The sequence below is a fragment of the Pyrgilauda ruficollis genome, unplaced genomic scaffold (assembly GCF_017590135.1).
Source record: "Pyrgilauda ruficollis isolate IOZ18807 unplaced genomic scaffold, ASM1759013v1 scaffold17, whole genome shotgun sequence".
NCBI lineage: Eukaryota > Metazoa > Chordata > Aves > Passeriformes > Passeridae > Pyrgilauda > Pyrgilauda ruficollis.
In genome coordinates this window covers 5,660,319-5,680,054 of record NW_024515875.1, presented here as the reverse complement: position 1 = coordinate 5,680,054, position 19,736 = coordinate 5,660,319, and the positions used below count along the sequence as shown (strand labels likewise).

At 40.1% G+C, this 19,736-nt stretch overlaps 2 protein-coding genes across 2 annotated transcripts in view; one reads left to right on the top strand and one right to left on the bottom strand.

Moving 5' to 3' along the window:
• The window catches only part of CFAP44 (cilia and flagella associated protein 44), a 36,683-nt gene extending 18,762 nt beyond the window's left edge, over nucleotides 1-17,921 (top strand). The window contains 18 exon segments of the mRNA XM_041464035.1: nucleotides 362-632; nucleotides 2,535-2,590; nucleotides 3,016-3,178; nucleotides 3,515-3,645; nucleotides 4,595-4,812; nucleotides 5,200-5,365; nucleotides 6,643-6,820; nucleotides 7,909-8,394; nucleotides 9,791-9,994; nucleotides 10,419-10,614; nucleotides 11,612-11,722; nucleotides 13,188-13,318; nucleotides 14,440-14,556; nucleotides 15,128-15,329; nucleotides 16,014-16,174; nucleotides 16,921-17,055; nucleotides 17,568-17,693; nucleotides 17,696-17,921. Coding sequence (XP_041319969.1) covers nucleotides 362-632; nucleotides 2,535-2,590; nucleotides 3,016-3,178; nucleotides 3,515-3,645; nucleotides 4,595-4,812; nucleotides 5,200-5,365; nucleotides 6,643-6,820; nucleotides 7,909-8,394; nucleotides 9,791-9,994; nucleotides 10,419-10,614; nucleotides 11,612-11,722; nucleotides 13,188-13,318; nucleotides 14,440-14,556; nucleotides 15,128-15,329; nucleotides 16,014-16,174; nucleotides 16,921-17,055; nucleotides 17,568-17,693; nucleotides 17,696-17,821 — 3,178 coding nt within the window. The 3' untranslated portion in view covers nucleotides 17,822-17,921.
• A 1,592-nt stretch (nucleotides 17,922-19,513) lies between these two features.
• BOC (BOC cell adhesion associated, oncogene regulated) overlaps nucleotides 19,514-19,736 on the bottom strand; it is a 54,142-nt gene continuing 53,919 nt past the window's right edge. The window contains exon 19 of the mRNA XM_041463829.1: nucleotides 19,514-19,730. Within this exon, the coding sequence (XP_041319763.1) occupies nucleotides 19,546-19,730 (185 nt within the window). The 3' untranslated portion in view covers nucleotides 19,514-19,545. The remainder of the gene's footprint in view (nucleotides 19,731-19,736) is intronic.

Here is a 19,736-nt window from a genome sequence, read left to right as displayed (position 1 = left end):
TCAAAAGGAGGCAGGTTTAATTCAGGCTTTAATCTACTGCTGGCGGCATTCATCACCATCTGTATTAAATAGGGAGCAGGGGCTAAAAACTGCTTTTCTAGCTTTTAACTTGGTGTCTGCTACACTGCCCAGCTCAGGGCTAAGACTAGTTCTAAGATACCTAGCAAGTGCTGGAATGTTCTTGAACAGCCAGTTAGCTGCAAAACACTTTATAGTAGAATCACACATACTTGAAATGCTCCAAATACTTTGCTTTCAGCTTCCAAACTTGGGAAAGTGATTTCTATTAAGCTAGATCTTTTCATATTTTGAGCTTGCTTGTTAGAAGTTGCTGCTATTACTCTTGTTGTTTATTTAACAGTACCCGCCCGCCCCTGATGATCTGTGGGATGCAGGATGGCTCGCTGCGTGCTTATCCTCTCAGTGAGAAAGGCCTCTCAGTGGGTGCCCTGAAGGACTACTGGTACCTTAATGTGCATGACAATGATAATGGGCAGATCCGTGGGATCTGCTGCAGTTATAATGATGGGTGTCTGATTACCTGTGGTGGAGATGGAAACATTTTTACATTTGACCTCTTGTCAGAGGAAGAGCTTCCCAAAGAGCTAAAAGTCAAAATCCCCCCTCCTAGGGTAAGTTGGTACCCTCTTTCGCTGAATTAGGCCTATTTGGTATGAAACTATCCAGATGGGCAAACATGGTTCAATTATTTTTCTTAAAGATCTTTCACAGCAAAAGCTGAAGTTTCCCAAACTATTTAGAAGAATAGCTCTTGCAAAACGTTCCCTAATAAATGAGCTCTGTGACTGCACTCTTGCTTCTCAATGTGTTATGTTTTTCTCCAAATGAACATAGTATGTGTTATTCATATGTAATATTCTGCCAGTGCTTTCCCACTCAAAGGTGTAGTCATACATATTCCTGGAATTAAAGAATTGGAAGGTTTTGTCATATTTCTTGCCTTTCTTGGGTTTAATTCCAGTAAAATATGATTCTGCTCTGGATGGGGAATCTAGAAATACTATTGGAGAATACCAAATATGTAGTTTCTTCATACATCTAGTACCATTCATCTAAAATTCACAATAGATTTTTTACATTTGCAAAATAGCACAACACGATGCTGATGCTGTTGCTCTTTCACTCTTGGGCAGCATTAGTAGTAATGAATTTACAGGTGTCCTGTACTCACTGCAGAGCTGATCATCTCTAGCATGTTTAAACAGATGACACTGGAAGAAGCAGTTCAACTGATAATGCACAAGAAGAGGGATGCCGACTAAAATGTTCAGACTTCATTGAATTTTTAAAAAGTCTTAAGACTGTCTGAATGAAATAAATGTAACTTGAAAGAAGCAGTGAGAGTAAAGAAGTGCCATCATGCACAATTAATATTACAGTAGGCATACATTCAATAGAATTTAAAAATCTTGAAAGTGTCAACATAAAACAAACTTCAAAATATGTTTTAGTGCTGGTTAGTAACTACATTTTGAAGGATGCTTGGCAACAGAGACAGAGGAAACTGTGATTTTGGTCATTCAGGTAAATTGTTTGTGAGTAGTTGGAATTCTTTATCAGTATGACAAGAATATATAGAGAATAGAGCCAGAGTTACTTTCTAGAAGTGAATGATTAGAGCCTTTGATATCAGAGCCTTACTAACTCCAGTATTACAAGAAGTTATTAATATACCATTATAAGCATATGTACAGATTTATAGTTTTAAATATGTATAAGTAGTTCTATATAAAGACATTTATGGTCAGTTCTATTGTTCAGGCTAACATTTCTTAATGACCATTCTAATGGAGTTTTTCCCTTTTCAAAGTATATCTTCATTAAGTATCTATTCTAGTTTTAAGTCATGTGGAAGATTAAAAAATTCTATCTTCATTAAATTTCATGAGATTCTTAGAGAATTAAATACAAATCATCTGAAACTAATTGAGTTAAATTACAGATCAATTAAGTACAACTAAATTGTTGGGTGATAGTTCCCCCTCTTTTTTCAGAGCATGATTGCCTAGGGAAATGAGGCTTGTGCCACTGCAATGTCCATCCGTCATTCTTCACAGCTAATAATTGTGAATCCATTATGCAGTCAGCAAAAGCCAACCAGACTAATTACAGATGTAACTTGGAATTAGCCCATGACACTGACTCTTGTCAGTGTGGCTGTGAGGGGAGACAAGAGAATTGGGCTGGGGGGTAGAGAACCAAAGTTGTTACGGGACAGAGTGAGCTTAGGACAAGCAATGATGTAACGATTTATGCCGCTGGGGAGGTTATAGGATTTATGTTCTCTGTTCCTAATGTTTCATTAATTCTTTTACATATAAACCAACTTCATTGCTTTTTCAGCTTGAAACATTACAACATAATATTTAAGGCCAGATAGTAATATTGAAAATGAAGATTTCTTTTGTTTTTGTGAGAGGTGGTGAGAGCTCTGTCTTAATGTTTATAAAAGCTTTATTGTCTGTTGAAACTATAACTGCTTGTTTGAAGACAAGACAATGTTTTTATTCCAGAGAGGCCTTGAGAAGGAAAAGGCTACTGAAGACATTAAGGATCCTGATGCCTACACGTAAGAGATGCTTAGATACTGATGAAAGGGATTTTCAAGTGTTGGTAACGTAACTCTTTTCACCTGTGTTTCTTTTTGCCTACAAAGAGGAGGGACAAGTTGATCACCCTGAATTTGGGTCATTTATTTGTGAAATGCACAGTTTTTTCAGCCTTTCTCTCCATTTCATCTATGTTTCTCTGGAAGTAATTCAAATATCATACTATGAGGCAGTTAACTTCAGGCTACAGAGACAGCAAAAGGTCAAAGCCCCTTGATATTGAGTGTACAAATATACAGGAAGATGATTCCTTTTTAAGTCACCTTAACAACCATTGAGTTCACTGGGAATTTAAGACTGTCAAGGAAATCTAAAAGGTCGTATAAACTGTAACCTTTCCACTCTTGCATTGAGATAACATAATTTCCTTTTTATGCATTTTTAGTATTGAGCAATACAAGCAGAAAAAGGAGCATGAACGGAAAATGAAGGAAGCTGAAGAAAAGAAACATAAGAAAAGAGAGGAGTTAAGTGCACTGAGACAAGACTTTGTTGTTCTCCTTCAAAAGAATCAGGAGTTGCCCAAGCACATGCAGTTGCACAGAGAGGTACACCTGACTTTTATTAGGGTCATTTAAATTTACAGGCACCTTCTTCTAAAATGTTGCTACATATCATGTTGGGACCAAAGATGTCCAATGCTTTGGATTAAGGTAGTTTTAAGAATATATGAATTGCTGGACTTCTGAATCACAGCTGAATCATGGCTGATTATTTGTGCAAATTAAGAAGCACAGGAAAAAAATGTGGTTCTCTGAGGAGATATTTTCTGAAATAAAGGGTAGTGTTGATGTGCATGCAACTAAGGCACCTAGGTAAAAGTATTTATTATGAAGACCTAGTAGCTAAAATAATGTGATGCTGGGTTTTCTGTCTTCCTGCAGGAGTTTGAGATGGACCGTAGGATCTTTGAAGAGCTGGATAGGCAGACACTACAAAGAATCCAGTTAGTGCAAAAGCAGCTGGCTTGGGAGCATGAGAAACAATTAATTGGACTGCAGAAACTACAAACACAGTAATTACCATTTCTCTTCTACTTCTCTCCCTGACCTTCCATGGGGCTTATTGTCTATGAAGTTGTACCTCCCACAAGAAAAAGGAATGTGATTTTTTAAAATCTCTCTCATATAATCAATATTTCATCTCTTCCGTTGTGATTCTGTTCTTATTTAAGAATCTTATTTATTCTTGGAACATTCACAGGAGTATATGTTTATATTTATGTGTAATTACTTCTATTGAGTCTTTGGTGAAAATGCAGATAGTCAAATGAAGGAAATTACTTCATTTGGATTCACTTCTGTATGAAGAAAGCTGGTTGAGGTTGAGACTATTTGCTTGGAGTTTTGCCAGTAAGTTCAATAAGAACCAAGAACTCTTACTGAAATATTGAAAAACAACCTGGGAAAAGAATGCCTGTTTTTAAGACATGTTGTGTGTCTGTCAGATATTTTAATGTCATTGCTAACACAATGTTCTCTATACAACTTGAAGTTACAAAACAAACTCTCAAGAACACAAGTTTAAGCATGAGGTGCATTTTGAGTTGGTTTTCATAGATCTAGGTAAGAGAAAAAGATGAATTAATGAAATAAATATACAATTAAAAAACCACCTTAGGCACACAGAGTGTGTGACTGGGAAAAAAGATAGAATGAGCATGTTTTTGATAAGTCCTTAATGGAAGATGAAATTTACTGTCATGAAGAACCTGGTATAAATTTTAATATTGGGAAAAGTCTTCATGTGTTTATTCTTGATCATCTCCAATCTTAGATTGCATAGAAGTCAATAGATAGTGTCAGATGTCATCATGCTATGCAATTACTTACTGACTTGTGGATTTATATGTAAGGATTGCATGTGCAATAAGTAAACTACACTATTCATGCTCTTTTGGTTAAGGTGAAATGGTATGTTGTGCCCACTGACATCACACAGTTTTGTCTAATTTGGGATTCCAGGTTTCGGGACTCTCTGGAATTTACTCTCACTGTGCATGCTATTCAAAGCAATCATCAGATTTCGACCTACAGCCTTCTAACAGTGTCTGAGAAATACGCCCCAGATAAGAAACGTGTGGACAGCAAGTGGACAGTACTTAAAGAGAAGTGGACAGCACTTAAAGAGGTAGAACAAGCAGAAGAGGAGATCCCCAGACAGATAGGCCCTGTGCATAGAGGTAATGATAACCGTTTAAATCTTTCAGTAATATGGTTTCTGTCCTTCATCTCAGTTTGTGTTCCTGAGTCCAAGATAAAGAAATACATATGTAAGTGCAGCTAAAGAAATATAGCTGTAACGTGTTTTTTTAGTACCTACATACAAAGTAACACTCATACATAGTTTTCCATGTTTAGATCAATGTCAGCAATTGTCTGTCAGCCCCATGGGTAGAATGTGATTAAAAGTCAAGTCAAAGAACCTGAATACATTCAAAACATCCACTGCAATGGAACTATCCTAACTCACATCAGTTCTACAGGAGTTGTCTGAGGGAGTTTCCAGTAGCTAGGACTGCACTGTGCTGCATGGTATTACGTCTTCGCATGGTTATATTTTGTTTCAGGAAGTGTAGTTTTTGAGAATGAGACTGAAAGGCTGAAGACACCAGAGGTCCAAAAGCCAACCACGCGTTACATAGAAAGCAGACGTCAGAAAATCAGAAGACTTGTTGAGAAATATGATGCGCTGAAAGCCAAGATCATGAAGAGAAGGGCAGAGTGGCAGGAATTGTGAGTCTTGAACTGGACTCTGTTCCTTTTTAGTTCTGCTTCTTGTTTGAGGTCAAGTAATGCCATTTAGCTGTCATTTGGCACTATTATCTCCCTGCTTAGGTTTTTATATTCCTAAGGGTTGTAATTAAAACAGACGAATTTTCATGTATCTCCAGTTCTCAAGAGAGCATTAGAATATATTTAGTTTCTATGGTTCCTGTAAAATATTATCAAATTTGAATTCAGCTTGGTAGCTGCATTTTCAGATAGGGAGTAAAATGTGTCTAAATTGATCATGATTGAGAGATGCCATTACAGTCAACTCAAAGTGAATCCTGCCAGCCCCACATGGAGCAGACACTGTAAGAGCTGGGTAAGTGTTTGTGATATGCCATCATGCTCCATGCTGGTCTTTATCTTGAGCAGCAAGAAAGGGGGACAGGACATCTTTCACAGAATCATAGAATATCCTGAGTTAGAAGGGACCCACAAGGACCATCAAAGTCCAGTTCCTGTCCTTGCATGTGACAGCCTCAAGAGTCATACCCTGTGCCTGAGAGCATGGTCAAAACACTCCTTGAAGTCTGTCAGGCTTGGTGCTGTGACCACTTCCCTGGGGAGCCCGTTCCAGTGCCCAGCCATCCTCTGGGAGAAGAACCTTTACCAAATATCTAACCTAAGTCATATCTTTGAATGACCACTTTTTCACAGCTGGGTTAGATGGAGCTTTGAGTGACCTCGTCTAGTGGAAGGTGCCCCTGCCCATGTCAAGGGCACTGGAATGAGATGATCTTTAAGGTCCCTTAGAACCCAATTCATTCCATGCTCATGAAAGTACAGATGAGTACTCTCTTCCTTAGGAGATGAATGGCAGGGAATAGGACAATGTAGAGTCAGAATATAAAGCTTTTAGGGTTATTGAGCGTTTAACAATGTAGAGTAGGATCAAGTATTCTGTGCTACAAACTGGTAGATTGTTGATGTGTGAAATTGATAGCAGCATGTACTCAATCCAGAACTCAGTCTGAGTATGAAGGTTTAAACTTTCCCATGGCAGAGCTGTTCTAAGAGTTCTTAGCGGGGAAAAAAAGTCTGGGATATTCTTTGGAAAGAATATCCTTGCACATTTAAGTGTGCAAGGATATTCTTTCCAAAGTAGCCGTTCTTTTCTGAAAGAGATGTATCACTCTTTCACCTCCCAAACTTTGCTGCACAAGTAAGAGGGTATGAAATGACTTGTTTGTTCATTTGTATGCTTTCTGTCTTGAAGTTCAGCTTTATTTTGTACCTACCAGATACAAGAGCAAACCCAGACATAACCATGAGAATTCCAAAGATGCTGAGGAGATCAAAGAAGCGCGGGAGAATATAGGATGTTACAGGCTGAAGAGTGCCACTAACTACACACTCACTGAAGGTGAGCGTATAAGCACTGAAAAGAAGATGGTGCAGCTTGCAGTCCTGGAAGACTTGGTATGTAAAACTGTATATAGCCCGATTTTTTGGGGGGAAGTAAGGATAATATATTAATCACTGAAGAATTTTTTTGAAAATAACTGAAAGTGAGTGTGGGAATAGGCCTTGAAGGACAGACGGCTGTTTTGAGTAAGTTTTAGTTACAAATCAGCCCTTCTCTTGTGAACTGTCTTGTGCTTCAGCAAACCCAAACCTGAATCATTCCAGGGTGACTTTTTATAAATGAGAAAGAGAATTTACCTTAACTAGTATTTCAGCAGGAACACCTGTCTTTTTTAATTACAAGTCTTATAATCTAGTAAAACACTGAGCTAAATAACCCCTGCCAGGAAATACCTTTACAAAAACAGGGATGTGAGCAAGGACAAATGTTCTAGTGTGGCCTCTCTGTATTTACACTTTGGCAATCACTGTTCCTGGAACTGGAATCTTCCTGAGAAACCAGGTTTTTTGGAGCCACCTTGCTATAGTAGGACTCCTACAGTTACCACACATCTTTCAACCTTGATGACACAATAAGTTAAAATAAGTTCAAATGCTTGTTGCTTTCCCTGTGACTTCTTTCCCCCCATCCTCCTCATAGGAATGATTTTTCACTGTATTTGGCTGGAGTGCAAAAGAGTGACACTGGATAACTTTGACAGCGAGGCCTAAGCATTACAGAAGCAATGCTACAGTTTCAGGGCATTTGTTGGTTCATTTTAGTCTTGTGCTTGGACTTCAGCACCTCACTGTAGTGCTGATAGATACCACATATATCTCACTGCTACCAGATAGCCAGTGATTAACCCAACTCATTAGACCAAACAAAGGGAATAGTTCTTGTCCTAAGTTCTTGATTTATACAGATGAGGAATTCCAGCTGCTTCAAGTGGATGGCGTGTTACTTTCTTTTATCAGAAGAAGTTTCTGCCAAGTATATGGATGATAGATCACATTCAATTATTGCTTTATGTAAAAAGAATCAACTAATACAGTGTCCCCTTATCACAGAATGATTAATTATCCTAACGTTAGCCTTTTTGAGTTGGGTAAGACTGCTCCCTATGGTGGAGAATCCTACTAAAATAGCTTTTTCTTTGCAGATCCATAAGGCAAAAGAGAGTATGAACAAAGAGATTGTGTCTTTGAGGGATCTCAAGGTTTCTACTATTGATGAAATCAAGAGTTTAGTGAAGGAAGTCAAATCCATACAGGCAAACTTAGATGCATCAGAACATCTCCCTATTCCCCTGATCCCTCAGTTACACCCAGATGAGGTTCCTGAAAAAATAGTTGAATACAACACGGATGTCCTCCTAAAGTTCAAAGAGGAGCAGGAGGCCAAGGAAAAGCTCAAGGAACCACTGGAAGAGTGTCTCTCATCTCGCGCATTTAGGCACGTGTTTCTTCAAACTCCTCCAGTGGAAGAGGGTGACCCCATGGCGCAGGCTGGAGATGCATCAGCTGTGGTCACAGAGCAGCAGGAGGCTTTTGAGATGGAGAAAGCAGAGCCAACAGAAATGGAACTGGAAATTTTAAAGAGGGAGAAGATAAAAAATCTATACTTGCAGGAGACCTTGATTAAAAAGGTAGGAAATTGAAAGTTATTTTTGTCAGATTAAAAAATCCCACTGGTTTATAAATGAAACCAAAACCCCTTCTGTCTCAGGATTGCTGCTAGTCTTGCCTTTCTGCAGTCCCAGAAAATGCTAACTGTTGTAAATTTACAGTGGAAATCAGTATAAATCCATAACTATAACACGTGTTCTGACTATTACCACTTGAAAGACCTCTTAGATTTTTTACTGATTGTGCCATGAAGCTATGATCTTAGTGGCCAAAAAAAAAAAGGAAAAGACAAGTAAAATGTTAGACATAACTTGAAAAATTACAGAGTTAAAAAAGCAACATCACTGCAACTTTGTAGATTCATGTTCTCAGCTCTTCAATAACTGTAGTCTCAACTTTTTGGTCCAAAAAATGACTTTGTAGGATTAGAAAAGGTACAAAAGAGAGTAACCAAAATGCTTAGTCCTGGAAAAGATTCTTTAAAAGGTACATCTAAGTGGATAACATATCTTTGGCTTGCAAAAAAGGCAACTGAAATGGTTTTAGAGATGTGATAAAATTCTGAATAGCATAGAAAAGGAGGGAGGGAATCATCTCTTAAAAGAAGGAGAGATATCAAATGAAATGGTCTCATAGAAAGCTTGAAGCATGCAAATGAAAACAGTTTTCCTATCCAACAATAAGCTAAGCTTTGGAACTCAGCGCTAGAATGTGGGGGAAGCTATAATTTGATAGTGTGGAAATAAATCCATTCAAAGCTGTTGAACACAAGTGTACTGCTTCAAGCTCAGGATGCACATGAGTCAGAGTTTAAGAGAGCTGTATAGGAGAGGTATGCCATTGTTCACTTGTTTGCTCCATTTCTTAGCATCATCACCTTTAATTTCTGCTACTGGGAGTTGATTCTTTGGTCTGCCTCAACACAGATACCCTTGTGTTTATGTGTATGAAGGTTTTGAGTGAATACCCAAATTCTGCTGTGAGCATCACACACCTGTAAGTTAATGTTAGCAGCTGCTAGTACTTATTTAGCTGTAAATGTCTAAGTGAAGAGCTGGCAGCTATTTCAAAAGAAGTCTGTCAAGACAGAAGAGTTATTTATTGATGCATCTGGGATTGTTATATAAACTACTGTAAACTACAGACTACTTGAAAACATTCTCTGAAGAGTAAAATACTTCAGGGATGGAGGGGATGCAGTGAAAGATTCCTGTGAAACCCTGGTGAGTCTTTTACTATTATGCTTAGAACAAAGATTTGTCTTTCAAAGTGCGTCAGTACTCTCTAGGAAATAGCATGTCTAGTTGTTGATTTGGCAGAGAGAATTTTTCCTTTCTGCTCCCTTCTCTAGCTTTGCATGTTTAACTGCACTGGTAATACTTTTCCTATTCCTGATTTCACACTCCTTTGCTCCAGATCAACACACTGGTGATCAACTTTGATGCTGAACTTCGCCTGTTGCGGCACAAGAAACTGAAGATGGATGTGCAGATGAAAAGTGCTGATCTGCGCTGCATCACATGCTGTGAAGAGCTGCTCATCCTGAAGAAACTTGAGATACATGAGGACCTTCTTGAGGAGAAAATTTCTGCCCTCATCAATAAACAGGAGAACATACATGTAAGTAGACCACGTGTATCGTTAATTTAAATTTAACAGTACCATTAATGCATGGCTTGAAACAAAAGTAAACCATAAGGTAAATGGTGGCATTCCTTGACTTTGTTTTAGCACCAATCTAGTGACTAGTGCTAAATTTTGAAAAACACGAAACTCTTGATGATCAGCCTAATAGGTCACTTCTAACTTGCAATATTTAATTTTTTAATAATCTTAATATCTGTATTTTAATAGATCCTTCATTATATGGCATAAGTGACTAATCACATACTTTTAAGAACATATTCCTAGGTGATGCTTGATTGAACCATGGGTTTAATCACAAGAGAAAGACAAGTTTTGCATTTCCAAATCTTCACAGATGCATCCTATATACGTACACATGTGCTGTAATTTTAACTGAAATAGTTTTTTGTTTGTCTAGTCAAAATTGAAGAGCTGCCTTGCACAAATGGAGGATAGAAAGTGTGAGATTGTAATGCTTGAGGAACGTGAGAAAGCTCTTTATGCCAGCTTCAAAGCATCCCTTGGAGAAGACAATGAATTTGCTGATGTTCTGACTGATATTTTAAAGAAGAAAATTGAATGTGTGGAAAAAAAAGAAGTAGGAAGAGAAGCAGGTTGGATATTTTGTTCTTTTTGCTTTGTGGATTTGTTATACATATTTCCATGTGGTCAAGTACATATCTCTCAGTCTAGCTGGAGTCCTGAGTACACACAATGCTCCAGTCAGTTCAAAAACCTGTAGGTCAGACCTACCCAGATTTGTTTATGGACTGACAATGTGTTCTGTGGCTGTCATCTTGAATGATAACAATGATGTAATCCAGTTTCTAACATGACTGCAGTTGCTCTGATAACAGCTCCTGCAATTTACGTGCTGTTAGTCAATACCGAGGACTGATAATTGGTAAGAGGAAGAGGTACAGCTTTAAATAGGTGCTTCTCATGCTGTACCAATGGGAGCTATGGATAAGTGATTAGTCTGTCACATTCGTGACATTCTGCTCTAATCTGTCCATTGACTAATGAGACATCATAAACCTAATCTGCAATCATCTGTTAGTCACAGGACTAAACATATTACAAAAGGATTTCATTCGTCTTAGTGGCTCAGTTTTAAGCTGTTAAAGCCAGGCAGTCCTACTGAGCTAAAATATTTGTGCTCTCTCTGACTTAGCTTTTGATTTCAAGTGGGACATGATTAGCAAAAAGTGCAGACAATGGTGATGTTTCATGACAGATTTGTGCTTCCATATTCTGCTTGGTTGATTAATATCTCTGGTAGAATGGTAAACCTACACTGTTTAAGTTCCTAACATGTATAAAGAGAGGAAATACGTTGAAGATAAGTCCCAAAAACATGGGCTGCACCTGTGCCTGTCCCACTACTAGGTGATCTCTCCCTCTCTCTCTCTCTCTCTCTCTTTCCCTTTTTTCTTTTTCCTTTCTGTGAAAATGTTGCATCAGATCAATGCAATAGGCGCAAGGGGCCTGGATTCACATATCACCAGACTGATCTTCATGGGCTGCTGGGCTTGTGTTTACCAGCACATTGGCATAATGCATAGCTGGTGAGTCTGGAGCATTTTGCAAGCCAGTGCCTGTTTCTTTCAGGTAAACAAAATGAGAATGAAGAAAAGGATGGTGAAAAGCCTGACTTAAAGACTGATGAAAAAAATTGCGGATCTGAAAGCATAGTCTTTGATGACTCAGTTTGCCCAGAAGGTACCTAAGCTGTTATTTCCTTGTGTTAACTTGTTGTTTAGCTTTAGGGCCAACATCATGTGTTTGAAAAGAAAACAGAGATTTTTTAAAATTATTCACTGCATGGTAACGTCATGAAGGGCTGGAATGTGTGTACCCCTTCTGTGTGCAGCATTTTTCCCTGGGAAACTTTGGTCAAGACAATAAAACTTAGTGTAGACTACCCTAATTAAAAAAGTTTGGAAAAATGAAACTTAGAATTACTTATTTTGTGTAAAGAAGCATTTAGTATTTCATGGCTGTTATCTGGAGAGAAAAGGCTCCTCTCTGGATTGGAGCAGTGGCAAGGCTGTAGCTGCTCTCTGGAAACCAGCTGCCTGGCCTGGCTGGATCCCTTTCTGTTCAGGGAAATTCTGAGGGGATCCTCATGCTGTTAATTGAAGCTCTTTGTTACCACCTCGTGGATTTATGCAGCAATTGCCTGTTGCTAGGCTGCTCTGAAAAGTTAGTAGCTTTGCAAAATCCTCTTCATTTGTGCATTCAAAAATCGCGGGCAGCCTCTCTCCCTCCTTTTCTTTTGTACAAGCTTAGCTAATTTAGGATGTTGCTTTTTAAAAAAAATTCTTTGAGTGATGTGTCAATGACCATGTAACAGCGCTGCTTCATTTTGAACTTCTAACTTACCAACAATTTGCCTTCCCTTTTTTTTTAAATCGGATTTTAAAATCATTTCCACAAATTGAATTTTTATTAACTTCTTGTTCATCTCATTTTTCAATGGAATGCTGGGAAGAAATAAAAATTTTTATTTCTTACTTAAAACATCCAAATTGCTAATTTAATAGGGTAATTACATGTTGCATTAGCATCTTCATATTTGTCTCTTTATGTGGAATTTTTTTTGGCCTTTATTGGGCTCTCTTTTTTATTATTATGCCTGCTGATTTGGGCATAATTGTGCATTTGCTAAGCATTACTGAAATCACAGTATTAGATAGAAATTCACAGATCTTCCTTACCATGACACAGGTTCTATGAAATACAGCTTTGTTTACAAGTAGAGTTATAAATGATCCCTACAGCAAGTTCATAATTTATAGAGAAGGGTGCTGTGGAGAAACAACTATGTGCTCACATAATTGAAGATTTTACTGCAACACGTATTAACTACTGGGACTGCACTGCTTACAAAAGCTAATTTTTGAGCACTTGCCATTAATGCTGGCTTTGATACATTTAATCTGACTTCTGGAAACAAGCTGCCTTGACTGAATGTAAAGAAGAAAAAGATCCATCCAAGACATTGACCCGTTCATGGAGGCACGTGGCCCATGGGTTTATGTTTAAGGAAGCACTGGGGAACCAAACCCATGGTGTTATTATGTGGAATGCTGGGAGTATGCACAGGACAAGGTATCAGCTCTACTCAGTAACTCCAGAGTAGTCAGAGTGAAAATAAGTTCTTCTTTGACCCTTTCCCTCTCAGGCTGCAGTGAGGATCTCTTCCTGAACACCATCCAGCTCCGGCAGCAGCGGATAGGCATTGAGAAAGCTTTAAAAGAGGAGAAGAAAGCTGCTGCTAGCCTCAAAAAGGAACATAATGCCTTGGCCATAGAGGTATTGTAGTGTTTTCTCAGAAAGCATCAGCATGTTCATTGTAGTGCTAGTGATTAGTGCTGGTCTAAGATTTAAAAACGGAATCCTAACCCTCTGAGAGGCCTCCATCTGGGAAGAGATACCTGTGATAGCACAGAGGCAGGAGGCAGCTCAACATGGGTCACCTGTTCTCCTGAAAAGGGTAAATCAAATTGGTCCAACCTTAGCTTTCATGGGGCTGGATCCAGGCTTTAGGTGAGTTCCTTCCCAGCTGTCTAACCTCATGCAGCAGCAGGAACTGGATTCTCTAGTTCAGATGAAACACATGGTGTGGTCTGGCCTATCTTCTATGTGTGTGTATGGGAACAGAGATTGAAGAATACTGACCCTAACACAAATCCAGGTTAAAATAAATGCATAAAAATTCTATTCTTCCATCTGTTTCTTTTGCTTTTAGTTATTTTCTGTTGCTCTTTGTCACAGGTAATCACTGAATAAACTTTTGGTACAAATTTGACATTTTGTTTTTTTGAACTCCTGCATTCATTAAGAAATTTGATTTGTATTAATTAAAAAATATCTTATTATGAAGGGTTATCTTGAAGAGAGAGGGTGCTAGCAAAATAACATTACGCAAGTCTTGCACTTTTTTTGTCTCAAAAATGTTCCATCAAGCATGCTTAACATGCAACATTTTTTAGTTTTTAAAGGCTTTCCTAAGTGCCAGCTGCCACATATTCACCCTGGGGCATGACATTTGAGTCTGAATTGTTTCTTTCTCATGCAGAATCAATAAACATTTCCAGGCATAACACAATAAAAATTGTCTCACAGGCTCTGTAGATCTACAAGTGTTTTAGATGCTAAACAAAGCAGCTGTCTCTTGACACATACAGGGCAGCTCTGAGGAGACATTCACGAGTGCACACGTGTGCAGAGGTGTTCAGGTTAGAATCTTGCTTGAATATATGTAGATGATCCTTGGGTTTGCCTACGAAACTCACCTATCATATGTAGTTTAAAAAAGCACATTTTCATACACTTCTTTCCCTTTGGATCAGGAACTCTAGAACAGAACCTTGTTGCCTTATGTATTCTAAGTATCACAGGATTTTGTTTGTCCACAATTTGTCCTTCTGCAGGCAAAAGAAATAGAAACCAGTCTGGACACAACAAACAGGGAACTGGAGGCCTTTCAGTGGGAAAAGCTGCACAAACTGAATGAGCTGGATGTAGTTGTGCCTTTGAGACTCCATCAGGTAATTCAAGATGTTGTGCATTTGTACATGCAGAGTAGCCTGTGTATGTCTAAACAATGGTGTTACTGTTCTTTGGGGCCCTCAGTTCCTGATTCACTATGGTCTCCTGGGAAGGAAGTGCCATTAACTGAACTTCATGCTGCTATTTCCTATAGAATTCCCTTTTTTCCCCCTTCTTCTGTACTGACAGAAATGAGGTAAGGACAATGGGCTGGCCCATTGCTGAAATGTGCATAGTCTTCAAGTGCTGTATAGGTTTGGCATGGTATTCTCCTTCAGGTCCATACCTACTGATATTCTCCTGGGGAAAAAAATAAATGAAACACCTCCCCAGAAAAACAAATCAAAAAATCCCCCAAAACTATTGCAACTAATGGGAATTTTGCCCAATTCACTAATGCCAGATTTGATACAATGCATTCACTCGCACAATTCCCTGGCCTAAACAAAGTCATGCCCATGCCCACTTCACTTACAAATTCTCTATTGCTCACACATTTTGTATAAAGAGACATCTCCATCGCCCTTAATAAGTGAAGCCAGCCTTGCTTATTTCTGGCTGCTTTTGCAGGTGCAGTGCTTGGTTGATGGGGAGATGCCCCGTGACTTCTCCCAGACTTTAGTATTTACCAACCAGTCCTTGCAGTACCTGAAGAAGAGAATTGTGGACCTACGTAATGAAAAGATAATGCAAAGAGAGATCCATAAGAAGGCCAAGGAGCAACATAAGCAGCTTCTCCAGGAGAAAAAGGAGATGGAGATGGAGATTCAAGGTGAGTAACAGAGACTGAAAAATACAGCATTGCTAATGTTCCTTCTGTCCCCCTCACTTGCTGTGGGTAACTCACCACATCTGGCTCTATACTTGCACAGATGTCACAGAGGGTTACTGCAGAAAATAGAACAGATGTTTTGATGGAGTAGCAGTTCTCCAGCATTGCAGAGTCATCAGGCCATGCAAAATAATTTGGGAACTCAGTATAAGTAGAGCTGACTGAGATGAGACACTGGAATTCTGGACACATGTTTGCTATTTCTGCTTGTAAACCAGAACTCCTAGGATAAAAGTAGTTTCTCCAAAGATACATAAGCTTTTTCTGGTAATTTCCTCCCCTTTGGAACATCTGAAGAAGGAAACAAGGCCTATTCAAAACTGTTTCCCAAGAGCCAAACCCAAAGGTGTATCCAGCACCACCAGACCTGCAGAGGCCCTATACAGCCTGTGGTGTGAGAGTGATTTACTAGGACTGGCTTAAAGTGTGGCATAGTGACCACACAGGCATGATCATGGGCAAAGACAAGTGGCATGACTCAGCTGTGAGCTTTGTGTGGTTTTGTGTCAATTATTTATTACAGAGCAAATACCAAAGGGCTCAGACAAAGAGCTGGGGTAAGGCAGAAATTCTTGTAAACCAAGGAGTGACAGTGCTGCCATTTGTGCCAATGTCCTCTGTTAGGACTGGAGGAGAGGTGCAATAATCTGATGATGGAGAAGTTTGGTCGCCTGGTTGATTTTGAAGCAGTTCAAGTACACTCTGTTAATATACCCATGGAGCAGATGAAAGTGAGAATAATGGAGAAAGAGTATGAGAATTTCATGGAGCTCAAAGAATGGGAGGTAAGCAGCAGGAAGAGGAGGAAGACACATGTGTTGTGATGATCTGTTAAGGCTTCATTTTCCTGGGGACTGAAAAGTTACAGTAAAATCTTTTGTCAACTTGCTCATGTTTCATTTTTTTCACTTGTCCTTAATAGACCATAGTGTTCAACTCCAATTTCCCATCATCACTGCTACCTCTGCTCCAGTTGCTGGTGCACATCCTATTTTTCATGGAGGTAGTTGATCTCTCTGTTTTGCTTTTCTCCTACTTAATTCCCTACATGAAGCTCTTGCAGAATGCTTTTCTCAGGTGGCATTCAGCACCTCCTTCCTTTTCTCAGTGCCTTTGGTGACAAACTTTGAGTACAGGGCAGGCTCTGGCTCATGGTTGGGGTGCCAATCTGTACAGTCTGAAAAGTTCATATCTCCATTTGGTGGGGCCTAAGGCTCAGCTGCTGTGGTGCAAGCAGGCAACACGTTATGCTGCCCTTGCAGAAGAGCATAGGAGGGTACAGAAATACTATGTACCTAATGGCTTTCTTTTTCTCACACTTCTGCCTAACTGCTTTACTTAGGCATTTGTAGTTTAGATATATTAAAAAGATGACACTGCACTAAAGGTACCGTGTGGCTGATCCTGCCAGGTGGTGTGGCAGGATCAGTCCATTGTTTACCTGTGACATTTACATTGTGCCTAGCACTTTTTCACCACTCCACACTTTTTGTCCTCTCTCATCCCAGATCAAGTTTTTACATCTTTCTAGGAAAGAATTGTACTCCTGCAGCGTCAGCTAACAAAACTGACAAGGGAAAACACCAGCAAGCTGCACCAACTGAACAGGTTTTGCCATGAAAAGCATCAGCTTGAAACTGAGCTGGAATCACTGACAACTGGTCAGGTGAGCCTTGTAGCCACTGCAGTGCTTGCAGGTTTGGGACTGTTCAGAAATGGGTAAGGGATCATCTGGCCCTCCCCAGCTCCCTGGTCTCACATCCTGCTCTGCAGTCAGCAGTTTGGGCTAAGAGTGTGACAGGCTGAATGGCTGCTCCATACCTTACCATCTCTGCCAGTTCTTATTTTGCTGCTTTGTAAGACTGAAAAAAATGAATTTTGAATTAAAATATACCTTGAAGGAATAAAAGAATATTCCTTTGTTACATGGAAACAGTCATATTACAGTCATGTAACAGCATTAGAATGAGAAGTGGATTTATTGCTCTGTACCAGGGAATAAGTCTAAATTAGTGAACCTTCACTCTTTCAGATAGTTCTGACTAAGCTGGGGAAAAGTCATGGGTATGTCCTGGTTCTTGGAAAACTTCACTTTCCCTGCTTGAAATAAATTTCCACTGTTCATTCTCTGTGTTTTATAGGAGCCATTTTTTTCCTCTCCATTTTTTTTCTCTACAGGGCGGAGAATTTGAGGGCACCCGAAGTGCTGACATCAAAGAGACAGCCCGGCTGGAGTCACGGCTCATGCATGTGACTGGTGAGGTGGCCCTTCTAAAAGAGGAAATCAGCCAGGGCAGAGTAGATCAGATGTAAAAGAACTCGCTTTCCTAAGCAGAAAAGGTGGGTGCCTCTTTCTACAAGCTTTACCACAGGACTCTGAGACTTCAACTCCCTGTTCAGAAATAGTAACTAACAATCCAAATCACCCTTAAAATTAACTGTGGCAGCAGTCATGCCTGGAAGTGCAAAATTAATTGTTTTGGTTATCCAGGGGTTTAGTTGTAAAGGATTGTTTTTTCTATCAAAATATGACTGTAACAACATATTTGGAATAAAAAATAGCAACTAAAACTACTAAATACTGTTATCAGTCCATTGCAGAGGGTTGTACTGGACAAGGTGCCCTGTGTGTGTCCATGTGTATGCATTATGTCTGTGTCTATCTTCAAACAAGTGGAAAGCTGATTTGAAATTTCCTTGGAGCAAATATTTGTTCTCAAAAATGGTACAAGTCTGCCTCAAGCAAGCATTTGTTACTGCTGAGCAGCAGTGGCCCTACTCTGATACCTGAGTGAGTTAGAGTCAAGGGACACACTACTAGCCAGGAGAAAGCAAAGGGGCCTTTCTCCTCAGGGAAGGCAGTGGCATTTAATGGCAGGAGGAGGGTGTAACAATGCAAAGTCAGCCTGTATTTCCACTGGCTTGCACCTGCCTGATCAGTCAGAGGGCCGAGCTCTGTGCATTTTCAGGTGTTGCTCTTTTTTGCCTCTCATTTGGTGAGGTGGCAGCATGTGATCATTTACAGCACTTACCCTGCCTGACTGTGAAACCTTCCTTCATCCCCAGGCTGGAGGGGTTGTGTTCTTCCTATGCAAGGCTCCTGAGGTGCTAATTTTTAATTGAATATATTAAACAACTTCCAGCTGCTCTTGCTGTTCCTCCCCACTTCTCACCTCTTGCCACAGGTCTTTGCGTCTCTGTCTGGTGTACGCTCAGCAGGGCTCCAGCCATACCCCAGCCAGGCACAAGAACTTCCTGCTGGTCCCAGCACAAGCGTGTGAATGGTGCTTGTGCAGTCTACCCTTACAGGGGGTCCCTGGTGAGGAACACACCTGGTGCTGGGAGCTCTTGTGCAGCTGCAGCTTGTGCCCTGGGAAGTAGGAAATGGCTGGAGCCCCAAGCGAGAGGCTGTCTGGCAGCAGTCCCTTGCCTAACAAAGGGCAAGGACATACAGTGCCAGCTGGGTAACCACACACCCAGAGACTCAGCTGGAGACAGGGAACAAGAAGACCCCAGACTCGGCATCACTAGTGACTATTTGGAAAACTCTAACTGCAGGAAAATGTCACCTTTCCCCAGGTGCCCTGCCTGCTGTATGTCTGCAAGTGAAAAAGAAAAGGCTTATTCTGTGTGAGGAATCAGCTTAGAGCCAGGCACAGCAAAGACTAAAGCCTTTATTTTAGATGTTAAAGCGTGGATTTGTTTTCACAGATAGGCAGCTGCAGATGGTGCGTACGTGAAAGGTTGTTTAAGTTGATTAGGCAGAGTGCATAACTCCAGTCCATTCACAGGAGTGCATTCCTGGAACAAACTTTCCTGTGAGGGAAAGGAAAAGACCTTTTGGGCAGCATTATTTGTTGTGAAACCCTCACAGCAAGAGGGTGCTGGCAGCTCGGTTTGGACCCATGTCCTGCAGTGTCCCTTGTCCGGCTGTTTCCATCGTGTGCTCTGATGGTGCCTCCGAGAGCTGTTGCCTTGTTTCCTGGGTCCTCCTGTGACCTTGTTGAGGATGCCTTCTGTCTCCATAGCATTATAAAAGGCACATATACATCTATATACAAGTGCATAAATATATAAATAGGTGTGTTATACAAAAATAAATACCCTTTCTTTTTTTCTCTTTAGAATAAGTCTTTTGCAAAAGGCAGTTTGGTCCCTAGCTGGTGGGAGGATGAGTCTCTAAGGGTCTCAGTGGTGGAGGACTGCTGTTCAGATGTCTTGGTAGGTCCTGACCCAAAGATGTGATCACCAGATTCTGGGCATGGAGATCTCCTCTGGACTGGCAGCAGTCTAGTCTTTCTACCTCTTCAACTGGCACTAGGCCTAAGCAGCAAGGGCTTCCTGAGG